The sequence below is a fragment of the Alosa pseudoharengus genome, unplaced genomic scaffold, assembly GCF_046254945.1.
Source record: "Alosa pseudoharengus isolate Yale_2024_CS ecotype anadromous, Long Island Sound unplaced genomic scaffold, YU_APseudo_1.1 YU_APseudo_1.1_scf_4, whole genome shotgun sequence".
In the NCBI taxonomy this organism is placed as follows: Eukaryota; Metazoa; Chordata; class Actinopteri; order Clupeiformes; family Clupeidae; genus Alosa; species Alosa pseudoharengus.
In genome coordinates, this window is record NW_027468774.1 from 40,958,148 (window position 1) to 40,973,672 (window position 15,525).

The 15,525-nt window shown below is 41.8% G+C and overlaps 2 protein-coding genes across 2 annotated transcripts in view; both read left to right on the forward strand.

The window, feature by feature from the left end:
- The window catches only part of hoxb3a (homeobox B3a), a 37,085-nt gene extending 34,590 nt beyond the window's left edge, over positions 1-2,495 (forward strand). The window contains exon 5 of the mRNA XM_076266314.1: positions 2,410-2,495. The gene's annotated coding sequence lies outside the window, so the exon portion shown is untranslated. The remainder of the gene's footprint in view (positions 1-2,409) is intronic.
- On the forward strand, positions 329-3,663 carry hoxb2a (homeobox B2a). Its single transcript, XM_076266315.1, has 2 exons — positions 329-1,507; positions 2,410-3,663. Exons 1-2 carry the CDS (start codon positions 1,090-1,092, stop codon positions 3,147-3,149), a joined length of 1,158 nt encoding a protein of 385 aa, XP_076122430.1. The 5' UTR covers positions 329-1,089; the 3' UTR covers positions 3,150-3,663.
- Positions 3,664-15,525: the final 11,862 nt, after the last annotated feature.

A 15,525-nucleotide genomic window follows, 5' to 3' on the forward strand; every position in this document is an offset into this window, starting at 1 on the left:
TGCAAGATTATTTTTTACTTTCTCCCTTTAACCAGCATATTGCTGAAATGCATCTTAAAGTCAACAAACCCCTTTCTTGTTACACTTAACCGAGTACTCCCAGTTGTAAACGCGACCTCTCAGTGAACTTTTAGTCAGTCCAGTAAACACGACGACCATTTTTCAAGGAGTGAAAACTTCGCACTGGTTATAATACATGAGGCCCTGTCCATAAAGTACATAGACAGTTTAAACACACTGGGCTAAACATATGCATTGCATTATTTCTATGACCACTATGGCTACGTTTTATTACATCATATGTTCAGAAAATCTATAGGCTATTGCGATGTGAATCACTGACCTGTATCTCCACTTTCCACAATCCCGTTACAAAGCGTACAAACACAAATTCACCAAGACACTATGCTTAGAATGAGCTCTCTTATGGTCAAGTAACGGGTATTTGGCATTTCATCCAAGAAAGACTAAGTAGCCTCATAAGGGGCCACGACATTAAACAGATTTTGTGTGGGCAAAGTTACATATCGACAGCTTGATTGTCTGCTACTGTTGTCAAAACTTTGAAGATTAATGATCAGTGCTAGAAAGATTTGAGTGTTTGCCATATTGTGGATGCGCTTTTAACAATCACTTAATGCGACCGAATTACATCACCGAGGTCCAGAAGCAATGCGCACATATCTTCATTCTTTGTCATAAGGGTCCATCACCTAGACACCCACACGAAACAGCTATGACAGAACACATGGTAAGCGGCCACCTTTTTAACGAAATGGTTACCCCCTGCTAATACAAACAAATCCTGTATCCCAAGATATTTTTGATCAGTTGGTGAAAATAATGCTTTCTTTTGCCACCAGGCCCCGCGTTCCCATTGGCTATGTTTGGTCACGTGACCAGGAATTGGCTGCAATTTCGCCCATAGTCTTCAGTTTAGTAGACCAAGGTCCCCATACGCTAGTAATATCACCAATATACACAATTATTAAAGCCCGCAAATACGCCATAGCGGGGCGCAAATAATCTCTCGTTTTTATTTCTTTTTGCTGTTTGATATCGCCGTCCGCTTTGTGACCAAGAGAAGCTATGAATTTTGAATTTGAGAGGGAGATTGGGTTCATAAACAGCCAGCCTTCCCTCGCTGAGTGCCTGACGTCTTTCCCCGCTGTCCTGGAGTCATTTCAAACTTCATCAATCAAGGACTCGACAGTAATTCCTCCTCCTTTCGAGCACACCATACCCAGCTTGAGCCCCTGCACAAGCAACCAGGCGCGACCAAGGAGCCAAAAGCGCACCTCCAATGGCCTCCAGCTCCGGACGCCGCAGCCGCAGCAGGGCCCGGTCCCGGCGGCGAGCGGCGGTACCCTGGCCCACGAGTTCCCATGGATGAAGGAGAAGAAATCCTCGAAAAAGTGCACGAAACCCGGACCTGCTACAGCAGCTGCCTCATCCCCCTCGCCTGCATCTTCCGGGTATGCCAACGTGGGACTGGAGTCCCCGACAGGTCTGTACTGGAATGTGGATCATGTTATGAACATTTATTCCCTTTTTCATTTTAATTTTTACGCATTTGGGTGGCTGTCTGTCACGGAGGTGAACTGTGGTCCTGTTTCAGAAAACTCTGAATCTGCATCTGCACAGCATGTCATTAAGCCATACATTTATTTTCAGTTTGCTGATTGCTATACGTGTTATTTTATGTCTTAAAATGTGTGCAGTCGGTGTGTCATAAACATGAGTCGAACGAGATGCTGCATCAAGCTGCAGTATTGCTTTGCATGAGCTAGTCTCTCATTCAAAGCTAAGCCAAAAACACCTTTAGTCATTTACATGGAGACGATAAATGGCCAGCTATCTGCAACTATTTATATTAATAATCGAACATTAATTAATGATAGATCATCGTCATCATGTTAAATGTAAAACGCATAGTGTGATTACAAGGTCCTATAATCTTTAAACACCCCTCCCCCATTCTGTTGGAGGAGGATGTGATTGTGTGCACATTCTTCCTGATAAAGTTACTTTTCTTCCAATTCCACATGGTAAATCTAGAATAACGATTTAATCGCAGTCTGTGTCAGCGTCGTCTTCATGATATATATTCATAACCATGTCTCGGGGCTTGGGGTGGCCATGTTGGATGTCAGTATATAACGTGGAGGCAGTGGAACAAAACAAAATATGGGACTTGGTGGAATCACGGGTGTACATTACAAAGCTGATATACAGACAAGCATAGCTCTGCAGCCATGGCTAACGCAGTGGGCGCAAAGCAATGGGTTATGGCGCATTGGGATTTTTATTGCTTGCCCCGTCATTTGTTGGGGCTTTCAGCAGCGAGTTAACTGTGCCATTAGTCTGATGTATTATACTTATTTCTGTGTCATGTGTTGGTGTTTCCAGAGGCGCAGGGCGGGCTGGACAACGGCAGTGGATCCCGGAGACTGAGGACAGCCTACACCAACACTCAGCTCTTGGAGCTGGAGAAGGAGTTCCATTTCAACAAATACCTCTGCCGGCCTCGGCGGGTAGAGATCGCCGCGCTGCTGGATCTAACTGAGCGACAGGTTAAAGTTTGGTTCCAGAACCGGCGGATGAAGCACAAGCGCCAAACGACGCACCACAGAGAGGGCCAAGAGGGCGACCCTGACGGGTACGAGCCTCTGGAAGGCACCGACGTCGCATCGCCATACTCAAGCCAGCCCCTGGAAGCGTCTGGTTCGGGCTCTGGCTCAGCGGCGGCATCGGAAACCGAGACATGCGGCTCAACAGCCTCCTACACAAACAGCATTGACAATAAGCAACCCACGCCCGAGGAGAATAAGCCGAGCGGACAAGAGCCTGCATCTGCCTCTGATACAGCTGTCCACTCTCCCCCATACACAACGCCCACTGCAGATAACCCTGCAACAATAGGCGAGGGCCGTGCATCTGGCTCGGATCACTCGTTTACGGAGCCACAGGACGCCGCCTCGCTACCCGATTTGAATTTCTTTTCTGGGGATTCATGCCTGCAGATTTCGGACGCTTTGTCGCCGAGTCTGCAGAGCTCTCTAGACAGTCCAGTAGATTTCTCCGAAGAGGACTTTGACTTATTCACGAGCACTCTCTGTACAATAGATTTACAGCATTTACAGTTCTAATGGAGGACAGTAAGAACAATTAGAGCACCAATAACTCAAGAATCCTGAAGACTGTCGCCGTGTTAAAATGTTTTGAATTCTTCTCGACTGCAACATTCCTGCAAATTTATATAGAAAATATCCTTTCATCTTGGGTTTAATTATGAATACAATATTATTGAAGCGCTGAATGGTAAAGGAGCGAACACGTTTATTATTTGACAATATTGCTATGTTTTAATCGTATCGAAATCCCATCCGGACTTCCCCTGTCGAAATTTCAGGTATTTATCTCCTTTTAATTTTCTGTGTGCTCAGTTTGTGCTCACTGCATAACATTTGGGAATTTTTCCAGTTAAGCTCAATCGTTGACTTCTCAGGAACTGTGTCAGACTGAACTGCTTTTAGAAATTCACTCCTGGTTGGGCAGTCCTATTGAAGAATTTTAGAACTAGTTTATTTATTGAGATTCTTTAATAGCAAATTTCAGATTATTTATTGTACATTATTTTCATAGTTGAAATAAAAACGACCTTTATAAGATGGAGTAAGTGTGATTTAATTGCACCTTGCATGTAGAATAATTTTTCTCGCACCATTAGTAGGCCTATATGGAAATATTTAGATTATTAGCACCTTCTGTAAAAGTGTATAAAAAATATAAAATTGAATTGGGTTAGCGCTAATATTTCTGTTAATATTTGTATGCACTGACGTTATTATCGGGTTTTAACAGACAATAATATAATGCACGTTGAAAGCAATAGCACTACACTAGGCCTGTTTAATGTAGGTCTATCATAAAACATGTCCTTATATTGTAATACTATTTTTTATGGCAATTAACAGCATAATTTCATAAATTGATTAGGTAGCAGATTTATCAAAATGGTTCGTTTTAGTCTGGATTCCAGTTTGTATCTCCGTTGGCAAAGACTGAATAAGAAATACTTCAGAAGACTTTGTGGAATAGGCTATGACATTTTCTTTAAACCATATAGGTTTACATATATTTTGAAGAGAGAGAAATGCATTATGCGGGTCTTAACTGATGGAAAGGCAGTTTCTTGGCTGCATGCAGTTAGCAATTAGCCAAATGCTAAGGCAGGTTTCTTCATCATAGTGCATATATGCAACAGAGAAGCCTATGTAGAACATGCCTTTTAAGTGCACAATGTAGAACCATAGGCTAATCATTTTTTCTTAGCCTTGCCAATTTTTTTTAAATCCCAACTGTTTAGACTCATAACTGTTTTCTCCATGTACCAAAGGACACACTCACAATTCGGTTCTATATGTAGGCTACTGCATGCACTATAAACCAAGTGGCCGAGCGGGCTCCTGCTTGGATGTAAAATGGCGCTGCATGGGAACACAATGGGCGATATGAACAATAAAGCGGCGGCCATTATGGAAGCACTAGACCCGGTCTGGAGCGTCTGTCATAGTGTGCGCTTCGATATTCAAAACAAAACAACTATTAGACTGAAAAGACTGAACAGTACAAACCTGGTTTATGTTCGTTGTATTGCACATAATGTTAGGACGTATGTATATCTCAGTGGGTAGCCTATGAGTATGGTATTGGAATTACATAGTTATTGCCATTATTTAGTGTGTGTCAATAGTTAATTATTCAGTTAATAATACTAATAATATTATTATAAGAATTGCCACTGCAGCAAATCTTAGGAAGTAGGACCCATTTAATTTATATATTGGCTGCAGTTTGTCCAGGTTTTCATTTTTTATAGGTAGGCTACACATGCCTAGGTTATGTGAGTGTGTGTACAAATACATAGGCTGGCTGTGTGTGTGTGTGTGTGTGTAAATGCATAGGCTGTGTGTGTGTGTGTGTGTGAGAAAGAGCTGTCTCATCTATACAAGCCTCTAGGCTTCTAGCTCCTCAATGCCACTAGCCCTGTTGCCCAGTCAGAGTCTCAGTGGTGATTCTTGTGAATCAATTCAGCATTCAAAATGATCACTAGAGTCTATGGGATTAATTTCAATCTGCACTGCTGTCTAGGCACAGTTGACAGATGACAGACCAGACTGAGAGAACAAGCAAAAATAGGCTATGTAGATGGGAGATAGATAAAAAAAACACTGGAGAGAGGTTAACCTTATGCTAATTAAACATTCTGCACATTAAATAGGTATGGGGAGAGCATAGAGACAGACAGACGTTAAAAGTAGTACCATGTTGGTGTCAATGTTAACATCATGGATTGCCAAAGACCCACCCAGGCATCTTCTCAACTGTACATTAGTAGTAGTAGTAGTAGTAGGCTAGTAGTAGTAGTAGGCCTATAGTGCTCCATAAAATGTCCATAGACACCACAAATTGTAGTGTACAAACAATGTACACTGCAGTTTCTCCAGTGTATCACCATTTATTGCAAGGTGAACGAACTGAAGAAGACAATCAGACATTCTTTCATGAACATGTTATCCTCTAAATTTCAGCTAGGGTTAGAGTTATCTTATTTCTGAGAACATGTAGTTTTACTTTTTACTCAGTTTTACTTTTGATTACTGGTTACTTTCTGTAGGCTAGGCCTATACATTTGTGTAGGCCCACATTAAGGGAAATCAAGAAAACAAAGTATACGTTCATAAAATATCACTTTTGTTGTCTTGTAAAAACATTTTGATAATTCTAACAAAGGTGAGCAGTCCCATTGCGATGTTAGCATTTCCATGTTGCTAAGCTAGTGCTTCCGATGTGGAATGATTTGGAATGTAGCGTCTAGCTATAATCAGTTAGTGCCTGATTCCCTAAATATTCAATAGATTTTTCTTTAGTAAGTGAGTGAGTGAGTCAGTCAGTCAGTGGACCTACCAAACATAGCCTACTGTAGCTTCTGTGTTTTGCATCTCGTGTCACAGGTTGGCATGGCTCCACTTTGCCCCTGGGCTAACAGTCAGACTCCCTGTTACTGCGAATGGCTCAGCCCGTTCACTCTCCGTCTCATTTGCCCCCATCACATCCAAATCCAACAGCACCTGAGAAGGAGAGGACACTCACCTATCAGCCTTGGCATGTAAGACTTTGGACAGGCAAACAATAAGCATACAACATGCCCCAAGGAGGGTAAAACAGAGAGAGAGAGAGAGAGAGAGAGAGAGAGAGAGAGAGAGAAAGAGGAAGGGATATTGGGTAAACAGTTTGTGGCCACTTTGATGTGCTTCCCTGGCTCCATAATTTGAGGTGTGGTTCCACGTCGACTTTTATCTATCTCGCTCAGCTTTCCTTGGAGAGTTGCCAATACCCACAGGGCATTTATCAGCTTGGCCCCCCCTCTCAATCTCCATCGTTCGCCCGCCCGCTCCACAATCAGGAACTTGTTTATTTATTTTCCAAAACACCATTTTTGGCACCACTGTCCGTCTGCAAGGTACTGGCTGACTTACAAGATGGTAGTGCGAGTGAAGAGCAGGCAAGTCTTTCCCCCCACCCTTCAAAGTGATACAAGTGCGTACAGGAGTCGGCTGTCATAACTCCATTATAAATGATAGTCACCTAGGCAGAGTGCCCTCCAAGTTTTGATAAAAGTCCATTATTAAGAGCTCTGTCAGCGGTGGCACATTATCACTTGACTGGTCGCACAGAGATTGTATTATTGAAATATCACTCTGGGCCAGGAATTTCAGTAAAGGTTAGTGGACATTAGTTTTGGTACACAATGCAGGTCAATACATTTGAGATACTTCAGCAGTTCATGAATTTCTGTATTAAATATACAATAACTAGTATCTGTAAGGCTCATTTTCAATAGCCTACATATATTCAGCTATAAAGCCATCATCACAACACAACAACCGTGCATAATGGCTGTGTGTGTGGACATATGTGCGTATGTGTTTTTATGTCTGTGTCTATGCCTTGCTATTTTTGTTTACAATTAAGGAAACCTTAAGAACGTGCTCTAACAAAGACTGCTAATAATGTTACACATTCCATAACACAGGCACTGATTGTGAAAGGCCAAAAAAAAAAAGTTCTCAGCTATGGACTTCTTTGGAAAAAAGGAGTTACATTGATTGACACACCGAATGGCTGTCAGGACAAGTTTCAGTGTGTTTCTCTCTAGGCAGAGATATGTCGCAATATTACTGAGCCATAGGCCCACTAGCTCTTTGTATATACCTGTCTGCTTGGCTGTCTTGGTGAATCAGTAGTAGCGAGAACAGTGATGGCTTAAAATAGATAAGACAAATTTCACTGACTGCTCAATGCTTTGCCTCGACCAATATGGCTGCCAGGAGAAGGAGATAACTGCTGTCAACACTACGGGTAAAGATCAATTTAGTAACAGTTCACCACTAAATGCTGAAATGCTGGTGGAGGGTTAGCAGCATTCCAAGTGCATTTGTACTCCAGCCAAAAAATATGTTGACACACCCACATGTTCCTCATACATGCATGTACACACACAATAACACACATGTTCACGCTCACACACACACACACACACACACACACACACATATACACCTGTCCACAAACACCAGGCTCTTGTGAGTACATTACATGTTGCTCTTGCATCTTTTGTGACTGTAGTGTTGCTGATGTTCTCAGTCAACATGTCATTCATAACTCTCCCTCCTCCTCCTCCTCCTCCTGTGGTCAGGGCTGGTGACGAGCACCAGGTTCAGCCTACACCTCCTTCACATGGGAAGAGCTGTGCAGAGCACGGAGCTGAACACACACACACACACACACACACACACACACGTAAAGTGAAAACAGTTGACAAAACCCAAAGGGTTTCATCAGGTGTTGAGAAGTTTGCGTGATGTGGCCGACGACTTCTGAGAGATGGGGACCTTGTGAGAGATGCTGGGGCAAGCGGCGGTCAAGACGCCCACACAGGCTTCTGAGACGACCAATCTAAACACGATTAATCATGAACCCTCCCGGCACATGTGTGGGGGTGTCATCAAGCACAGAGGAGGACCTCACTCGGCCTGTTTTTTTGTTGCGTGAAAGCTGATGAAACGTGTGGGAATACCACAATACAAATAAGATCTGAGGGACACTTCATTGGAAAGGTTTCACGGCAAGTGTTTGTGCAATCATTTGTCAATCATCTATGAGTAAGAGTTGCAAAACAGAGTTTATGCTTTAGTTCAAAGTTAACTTGGCTCAAAAAATGCCATTTAAAAAAAAAGGTGTAAAAGAAAACCCTCTCTGGTATTCACAGACACAGAGTCCCTTTGCTGTGCATGATTCCGTGGGTCAGTGTGTATATGTAGCCTAGCCAGCTGGCTAGCCGGAGAGGGCTTGTGTGTACAAAGCTGAAGTATGAAGTCATCTGATACACACGGTCATCAAGTGACTGGCATTGTGCCATGTTTATACCATGTTTAGGTAGGTTCCATGACGAGCGGAGTGTTAAGTGAAGTGTTCCCACAAACGTTTACGTCTGTAATTGTTTATGTGAGGATTACAAAAAGCTGAGGTAAGAACTTGTCATCAAAGGGCACTAACAGACAATAAGGACCAGCCCCAGTTGACACAAACACACAGGGTTCTTGTGCAAGATCTTCTATTTCTTGTCAGTCTGATCCATTGCGGTAGATTTTATTTTATGTCTTATTTATCGTTTTTCTTTTTTTTGTTCTTCGTTTTAAGTGGGGCCATGCAGTCAGGGTGCTAATCTAATAGTCTGTCTGCTAGAGTGTGGGAGTCGGAGGATCACTTCTCACTGAGCCTATCACTTTCCACAGTTTTCCGGAAAGCCAGGGCAGGCATCCAGGAATCCAGTAATGTACTGTAGGTCATGTGATGTGGCTTAAAAGCTTGGACGACATTGCCGAACATCATTTAAGAATTAGGATACTTTTGCAATGATTTTTGTCAAAGGTCTCAACTGTGAAATGATTTTGTTTGAATAGCTTCTAAATACCAGAACAACGTGGGAAACAATTCTAAATATGCTTGTTTACACAAATGCTTAGATAACAGATTAAATACACACACAGACAGACGTGTACACACAGACACACCCATGCTGCCTTTGAATAAACACAAATGTAAGCAAACCTTACTTACACACTCACACAAGAGTATATTTTGTAACGGTAAAGATGATACTTTACAACAACAATCTCCAATGAAAATGTATGACCATGTATGAACCAATCAATTCCCCGCATCATAGTGTGTAGCAATTGTGGTGCAATACCCCTTAACACCAGAGGTTGTGCTGATGAGGGTTCACTCAGCCTCAGTGACAAAAGCTTTACTGTATGTTTCACATAAACAGATAAAAAGGATGCCATCATCAAGTCCATTAAATGCTGCTATTTCAGATGTGTTCTCAGATCAAAATTCTCTGTTGAATTTGAGTTGAGGCATGAATGTTAAGGTTTCCATGCGTGCAGTAGTAGAGCAGAGGGCTACACCCATCTCAAGAGCACACACATTATTCATCATTTAAACATTTAGCAGCTGCTTTTATCTGAGGGAACTAACAGTATTGGACAGTTATACATAAGTGTCCTCCATTGGTATCAACACACTGGAATTATTACCACCTGGTTTGATTGAGTTAACTGCCCATGATGGCGGTCTCAATAATGCACATGGTCCTGCCATTGCTTGGAGTTGTACCAGCTAAGTAAAAGGAAAGATCTAGTTTAGATCTCTCACAGTGTTACTGGAGATTGGAACCAGTATTTGGAGGGTTAGCTTCAGCCAGTTAGCACTACAGCTAGCCGCCACCATCTTTAAAAATGTTGCCTGACATGTGCCCAGTTCTGGCACCATTTACACAAACAAGCCAATTAAGGTGCCACTTTTCCGATGGCCACACATTATGCCATTGGTGTGGATTGGTGATTGAGCTGGCAATTTCCTGTTAGGAGGATCAACCAATTTCCACCCAGCAGGAAATTGCCAGTTCAACTACCACTTTGCAGATACGACATACAGGTGTATCCATACAGTAACATGGCACCTAATTGGCCAACTCTACATGGTGCTGGAAAGTCCCATGAAACGGCATTGTAAAAAGATGGATGCAGAGAATTTCAAACTTATTTGGCTGAAATAGCTAGCCTAGCATGGGCCATTGAAATGAATGGAGGTGGTAGGCTACTCCCCCCCTCTTTCAAGTTCTATATAATACCTCCTTGATCGAAATACACGTTTTAAGCAGAGAACACCAACTCCTGCCATCCAACAGACATTTTAGACTTCTCTCCTTTAAACAGACTTAAGAATACCTTTACATCAGTCAATTTTACTAAACTAACTGAATAAGACCAGGAGTCTAAGCTAATATTAACCCAGGGTTAAGGTTATGCTTTTTGTAATATGCTGTGGCCTACATCTATGTTGATGCTATTTTTGTAATGTATGTGAACATTTGGGTTGCTGGATTGTAAAAATATATTTCTCTTCACTACTGTAACTTTTTCCTTGAACAGGCTGCCTATGGATGCAAAGCATAATAAATAATAATATATTATGTTGAATCATGTAATGGTGCCAAGTCCATTTTTTGCATATGGAAATGTGTGTGCCAAACTCTCTGGTAAGCCACCAAACACCATAGCCTCAACACTATGACCACTCCTGTGACATTTGCATCCAGTTTACATGGCTGACATCAAGACGCCAGTCATGGAGAACGGCGGTTTGGGGTGGCAATCCACTTCATGTGATTATACTGATAACACGCACACAAATCAAACGTCCTTAAAACATCACATACAAAAGGCACAGTTGTTATGCTCATAGTTATGATTTAGGGTTTAAAGTATTTTATATTAAAGGTGCTCTAAGCGATGTTGGGTAACGTCACTTCTGTTGACGTTCAAACAAAACAGAGAGCTAGCTCTCCCTTCCCACCCTCTCCCTCCTGTGCAACTAAAACTCTCCTGAACGCGCGCCTATTCGGTGAATGGCTGGAAAAGTTTATGTTTCATGGTCCAGGCTGCACCAGGCTGTTTTAGTTGCGGTTTTTGGAGCCTGGGCTGTCTACAGAGACCGCTTTTTTTAACAGTGTATTCAGGGGACAGGCAGCCTGCAGATTGTGAGGAGATGTTTGCTGTATGTGACAAAAAATGTTTTAGCTTAGAAACCGTGTAACATCGCTTCGAGCGCCTTTAATGCAATTCAATGTAAATCATAGGAGTTGGTTGCTGGTGTGATGCTTTATTATAGTGAATTGGTGCACAAACATATGGGATTGTTCCTATCAAACTATGTAAAGAAGTAATTCAGTTGGATGTAGAATAGTCTGAATAGTCTTATAAGTTTGTCTTATAACTTCATTTGGTTCAACTCTTTGTTTGCAGTGTGTTAAAGTGAAGGTGTGAATCCACTGGCTGCCGTGGATGTGCTCTGTGTGAGCGGAGCTGGGGCTGGGGCTGGTGCTGTGGGTTGTGGTGAGCATTTGGTGGATGCTGGCGTGAGGTGTGTGGAGTGGTGTGGGGGTCGCAGAGGGGGAGAAGTGTGAAATATGCAGCTGTTGTGAGGGGCATTGCAGAGAGGTGGGAGGTGTGGTCAGATCGTCTAGAGTTGGCTTTCCTCAGTCCAGTTTGGTGTGGGGGGTGTAATGGTTTCATTCTTGGCACAAGCATGTGTGGAAATAGAAAAGAGAAAGGACAAACATGGCAGGCTAACACCTCTGAAGTTCATATAGGGTTGAGCTCTGTTTAAATCTACACATTTCCAAGGTTATGTAAAATATGATTTGCTCATCTAACACCAAATTAAATATTGATTAAAGTATTTGCTTAGAAAAACACATGTTGGAAAGCAATTACTGAAAACATGTTTTAAGACTGTGAACACAGTACAGCACTATGGAGCTGGACCGTGGAACTGTATTTCTGCATTCTGAGAAGGAATAAAAGCTCTTAGTGCGATGACATGAAAAGTATACAGTGCTTCAATCGATAATGAAGAGTTTTCACAATGTTATTATATATCATTATCATGCAAAAGCATGTGAATGACAATCCAATCATACGACATGTTCCTATAATAGTGTCATTTTTTGGTACAAGATTACTCATCCCACTAAGAACAGGATTGTTAACACTGGATAACACTGTTAAACTGTTACAAAGCAACACTATGTACTTCCTTTTATCTTAAAATAATGTCTCCAAGCTCATTTTCATCACACACTGACTTACAACATGGAGAATAGCCTCTCCAATAACGTGGAGTTGTGTCTGGAACTGCCGGCATTGCACTATGGAGCTTTCCACTTTTATTCTATCATAACCAGTGTGTTGAAAACCAACGAAAGGAGTCATGTTCCTGTCCTGTAAAACAAACTTCAACGGAGATTATCTAAATCATACATGTTTGGTGTATGAATGTAGCCTCTATTCCATTGCACTTCACTTCAGAGGCTACACAATTTCTGAACCCGCTGTTCCATTCCAGCTGTTCTTGTCATGCCCATTTTGTTTGTCTTTCACTGTCTCATATGGTCACACAGTATGTGTATGCGTGTATGCATGCGGATGCACGGGTGTGTGTGCTTGCTTGTGTGTGTGTGAGTTGGTCTGTGTGTGTGTGTGTGTATGTGTGTGTGTGTGTGTGTGTGTGTGTGTGTGTGCGAGAAAAAGCGAGGGGGTGTTTATCTGAAAATGTGAGCACGAAATGGGATGGTCTTGTATGAATTTCATCACCAAATCCACTAAATGTAAACTCAATGTCAGTGTGCCCTTAGTAACAGTGTGAACGTATATATTTAAAATCCACGGGGCTTGCTCTGTGGCGGTGGAGGCTGCAGACCCCCGGCTTGCTTGCACCACATCTGGCTGCAGTTAAGATGTTATCCACTGTTTACTGCAAGAGAGTGGCAGAGGAAAGCTGCACCCTCTGCAGCATACACTAACCTTGGTGATGATTGGATGCTGTGAATGATGTTAAGACCAAAGCACATTTCTCCTATACAAAGGTATTAACACTGTGAAAACAAAACATTGCAAAAGTTTGTATCCAGTCTTACTGGTCTGGTGTAAGGTTTTGGAATTATCCCCATGGTTCTGTGGTGTACTGACCTCTGGACTTAACTGAGAGCTTCAATTTATAATGATATATGCTCTCGACCATTGAACAGCTGAAGCAGAACAAAACGTCTTAAGAAACCAGCTGGGATGCCCACAAAATGAGCCCATGTAGGGGGGGGGGGGGGGCTGTGGCGCAACTGGTTACAGCGGCCATACCATATTCTGGTCCACCTGCCCACGGGGACCTTAGTTCGAGTACGGCCTGGGTCATTTCCTGTCACTCTCTCCACTGTCCTGTCAGATGACAGCCAAAACACCACCCCCCCCCCTCCCTCCAAACTGGGCTATGCTAGTGCTTACCCTTTATGGACCTGACTGCATCTCCACCCATGACCTAGATAGATAGATAGATAGATAGATAAATAGATAGATAGATAGATAGATAGATAGATACTTTATTGATCCCCAAGGGGAAATTCAATGAGGACCTCTCCTGAGACCAAATCCTGGGGCAGGATTTGTTTCCCACAGCCTTCTCAACGCTACGTCACTTGTAGATACACCTTAATATATACCTAACATTTCCGAGGCCTTTCCCAGGATCTCATTAACTTTATGGGGTGGTGGGAGCATAGTGGTCATGGAGCTGGGCTAGCATGCAGTAGCCTGATTTTGTGGGTTTATTTCCCCGCTTCCACCATTGTGCCCTTGAGCAAGGCACGCATCCCTGAGTTGCTCTGGGGAGAATGGAACCTTGTAATATAGCTGACATAACTCGCTTTGGATAAAAGTGAGTAAAAGCAAAACAAAATAAATAAATATAACAATTATACAAATACCTTCTCTAAGCTTTAAGAGCTTATGGACAGTTTTCCAGTGTCTGAATATATGCTCTGAGGGTGACACAAGCTGCAGAAAGATGTGCAATGCATTATACTGTGCAAGTAGCCTAATCATTACACAACTATAATAAAATGCTTTGGCATTAAATAGCCATTGATTTTAATCCCATATGGAATACAAAACCATCCTTATTTATACTTTTGTTTTAACTTGCAAGCTATTAATAGTTGATGCTATTTTTCATTGAACACCTGCTCTATATCTGTAAGACACTTTGGTTAGAAATGTCTGCTAGTTCATAAATTTGAATCACAGAGTATGCAGTGAGGTAACACACTGTAACTGTAAAGAACTTTAATTTTGCCCTACATGCCTTACATTTGATGTTTATCATGCATTGTGTTAATATTGTCTGAATTGAAACATTGCATGTTTAACATGTATTGTGTTAATATTGTATGATTTTATTTATTATATTTTCAAAATCTATGGTGAGACACTAAAGGGTAAAAACTATAAATAGCCAGTGCACTAATGGCGCGGACCAAAACATAATTTGTATGCTGCGCTGCGCATTTTTGTGGTTCAGATATGTTCTCAGCCAATGTTTACTCAGAAACATTTATTTCTCCTCCTTTCCACTTATCCTAGCACCAATGAACCAGCAGATAGGAGGGACTGTGTGTGAGAACAACACAAATTCAGTGAGAGGATTTCTATGATATGCCTGTTCCTCTACTTCACCACTAGGTGGGTGGGGTGGAATTTACAAACGGCTTTAGCTTCGTTTGATCAATTTGGGAAAGCCAAAAATGCACCTAAAATATCAAGAGAAAACTTAACATTAGTGATTAATTTGTTTATTTGGGAAACATGGAGATTTGGATATAAACAGCCATTCCTAGACTATGCTACTATTCAAAATAATAGTGTCATGACAGCACACAACTGTTTGGCCTGACAATTCGTAAATCGATTGAAAGAGCGTTTTGCGAATTCTTAGTCAACATTATTGCATCCATCTCTCGTTTTTCTCATTTCAATTCAAATGTGTGAAACTTGCAAAAACTATCAAAAGGGCAAAGGTGTGTGGTAAACCATTTCTACAGGTAGGCTAATGTATGAAAGAACCAATTTATTCGTGTGCGTCAAAAACGCATTTTCATTCAGAAATGACTCAGATGCCAGGAATAAAGTTCGTTTTTCCTTTTGCCTGGCTGGATGGATTATACTGTCACCACAAATCAACAAGTCTATTCGCATATAGATGTAGCTTTTTAAATAGTTGAATAAACAATCTTATGAACTGAACCTTTCATCATACAACTTTTATACAACTATTCTTTTGTATAATTGTTTTACTGCTTCTTTGGCTAGGTCAATTGCTTTTGCATTACACTACAGTTGCCACCACCTTAATGAACGGACCAGGAAATGAATACAGGTAAAATGGTTTGTAGAAAAAGCTAGACTACTTTCTTCTAGATAAACTCCTTTCGATCCTCTCCGAAAAAAATGGAGGAGATTATGTATAACGAAATTTCTGGACGTTACCCCTAGGTGGCTTGTA

Coding starts and splice junctions, on each gene's coding strand:
- hoxb2a (XM_076266315.1), top strand. CDS start 1,090: ATGAATTTTGAATTTGAGAGGGAGATTGGGTTCATAAACAGCCAGCCT. Junction 1,508..2,409: donor GGGACTGGAGTCCCCGACAG/GTCTGTACTGGA, acceptor TGGTGTTTCCAG/AGGCGCAGGGCGGGCTGGAC.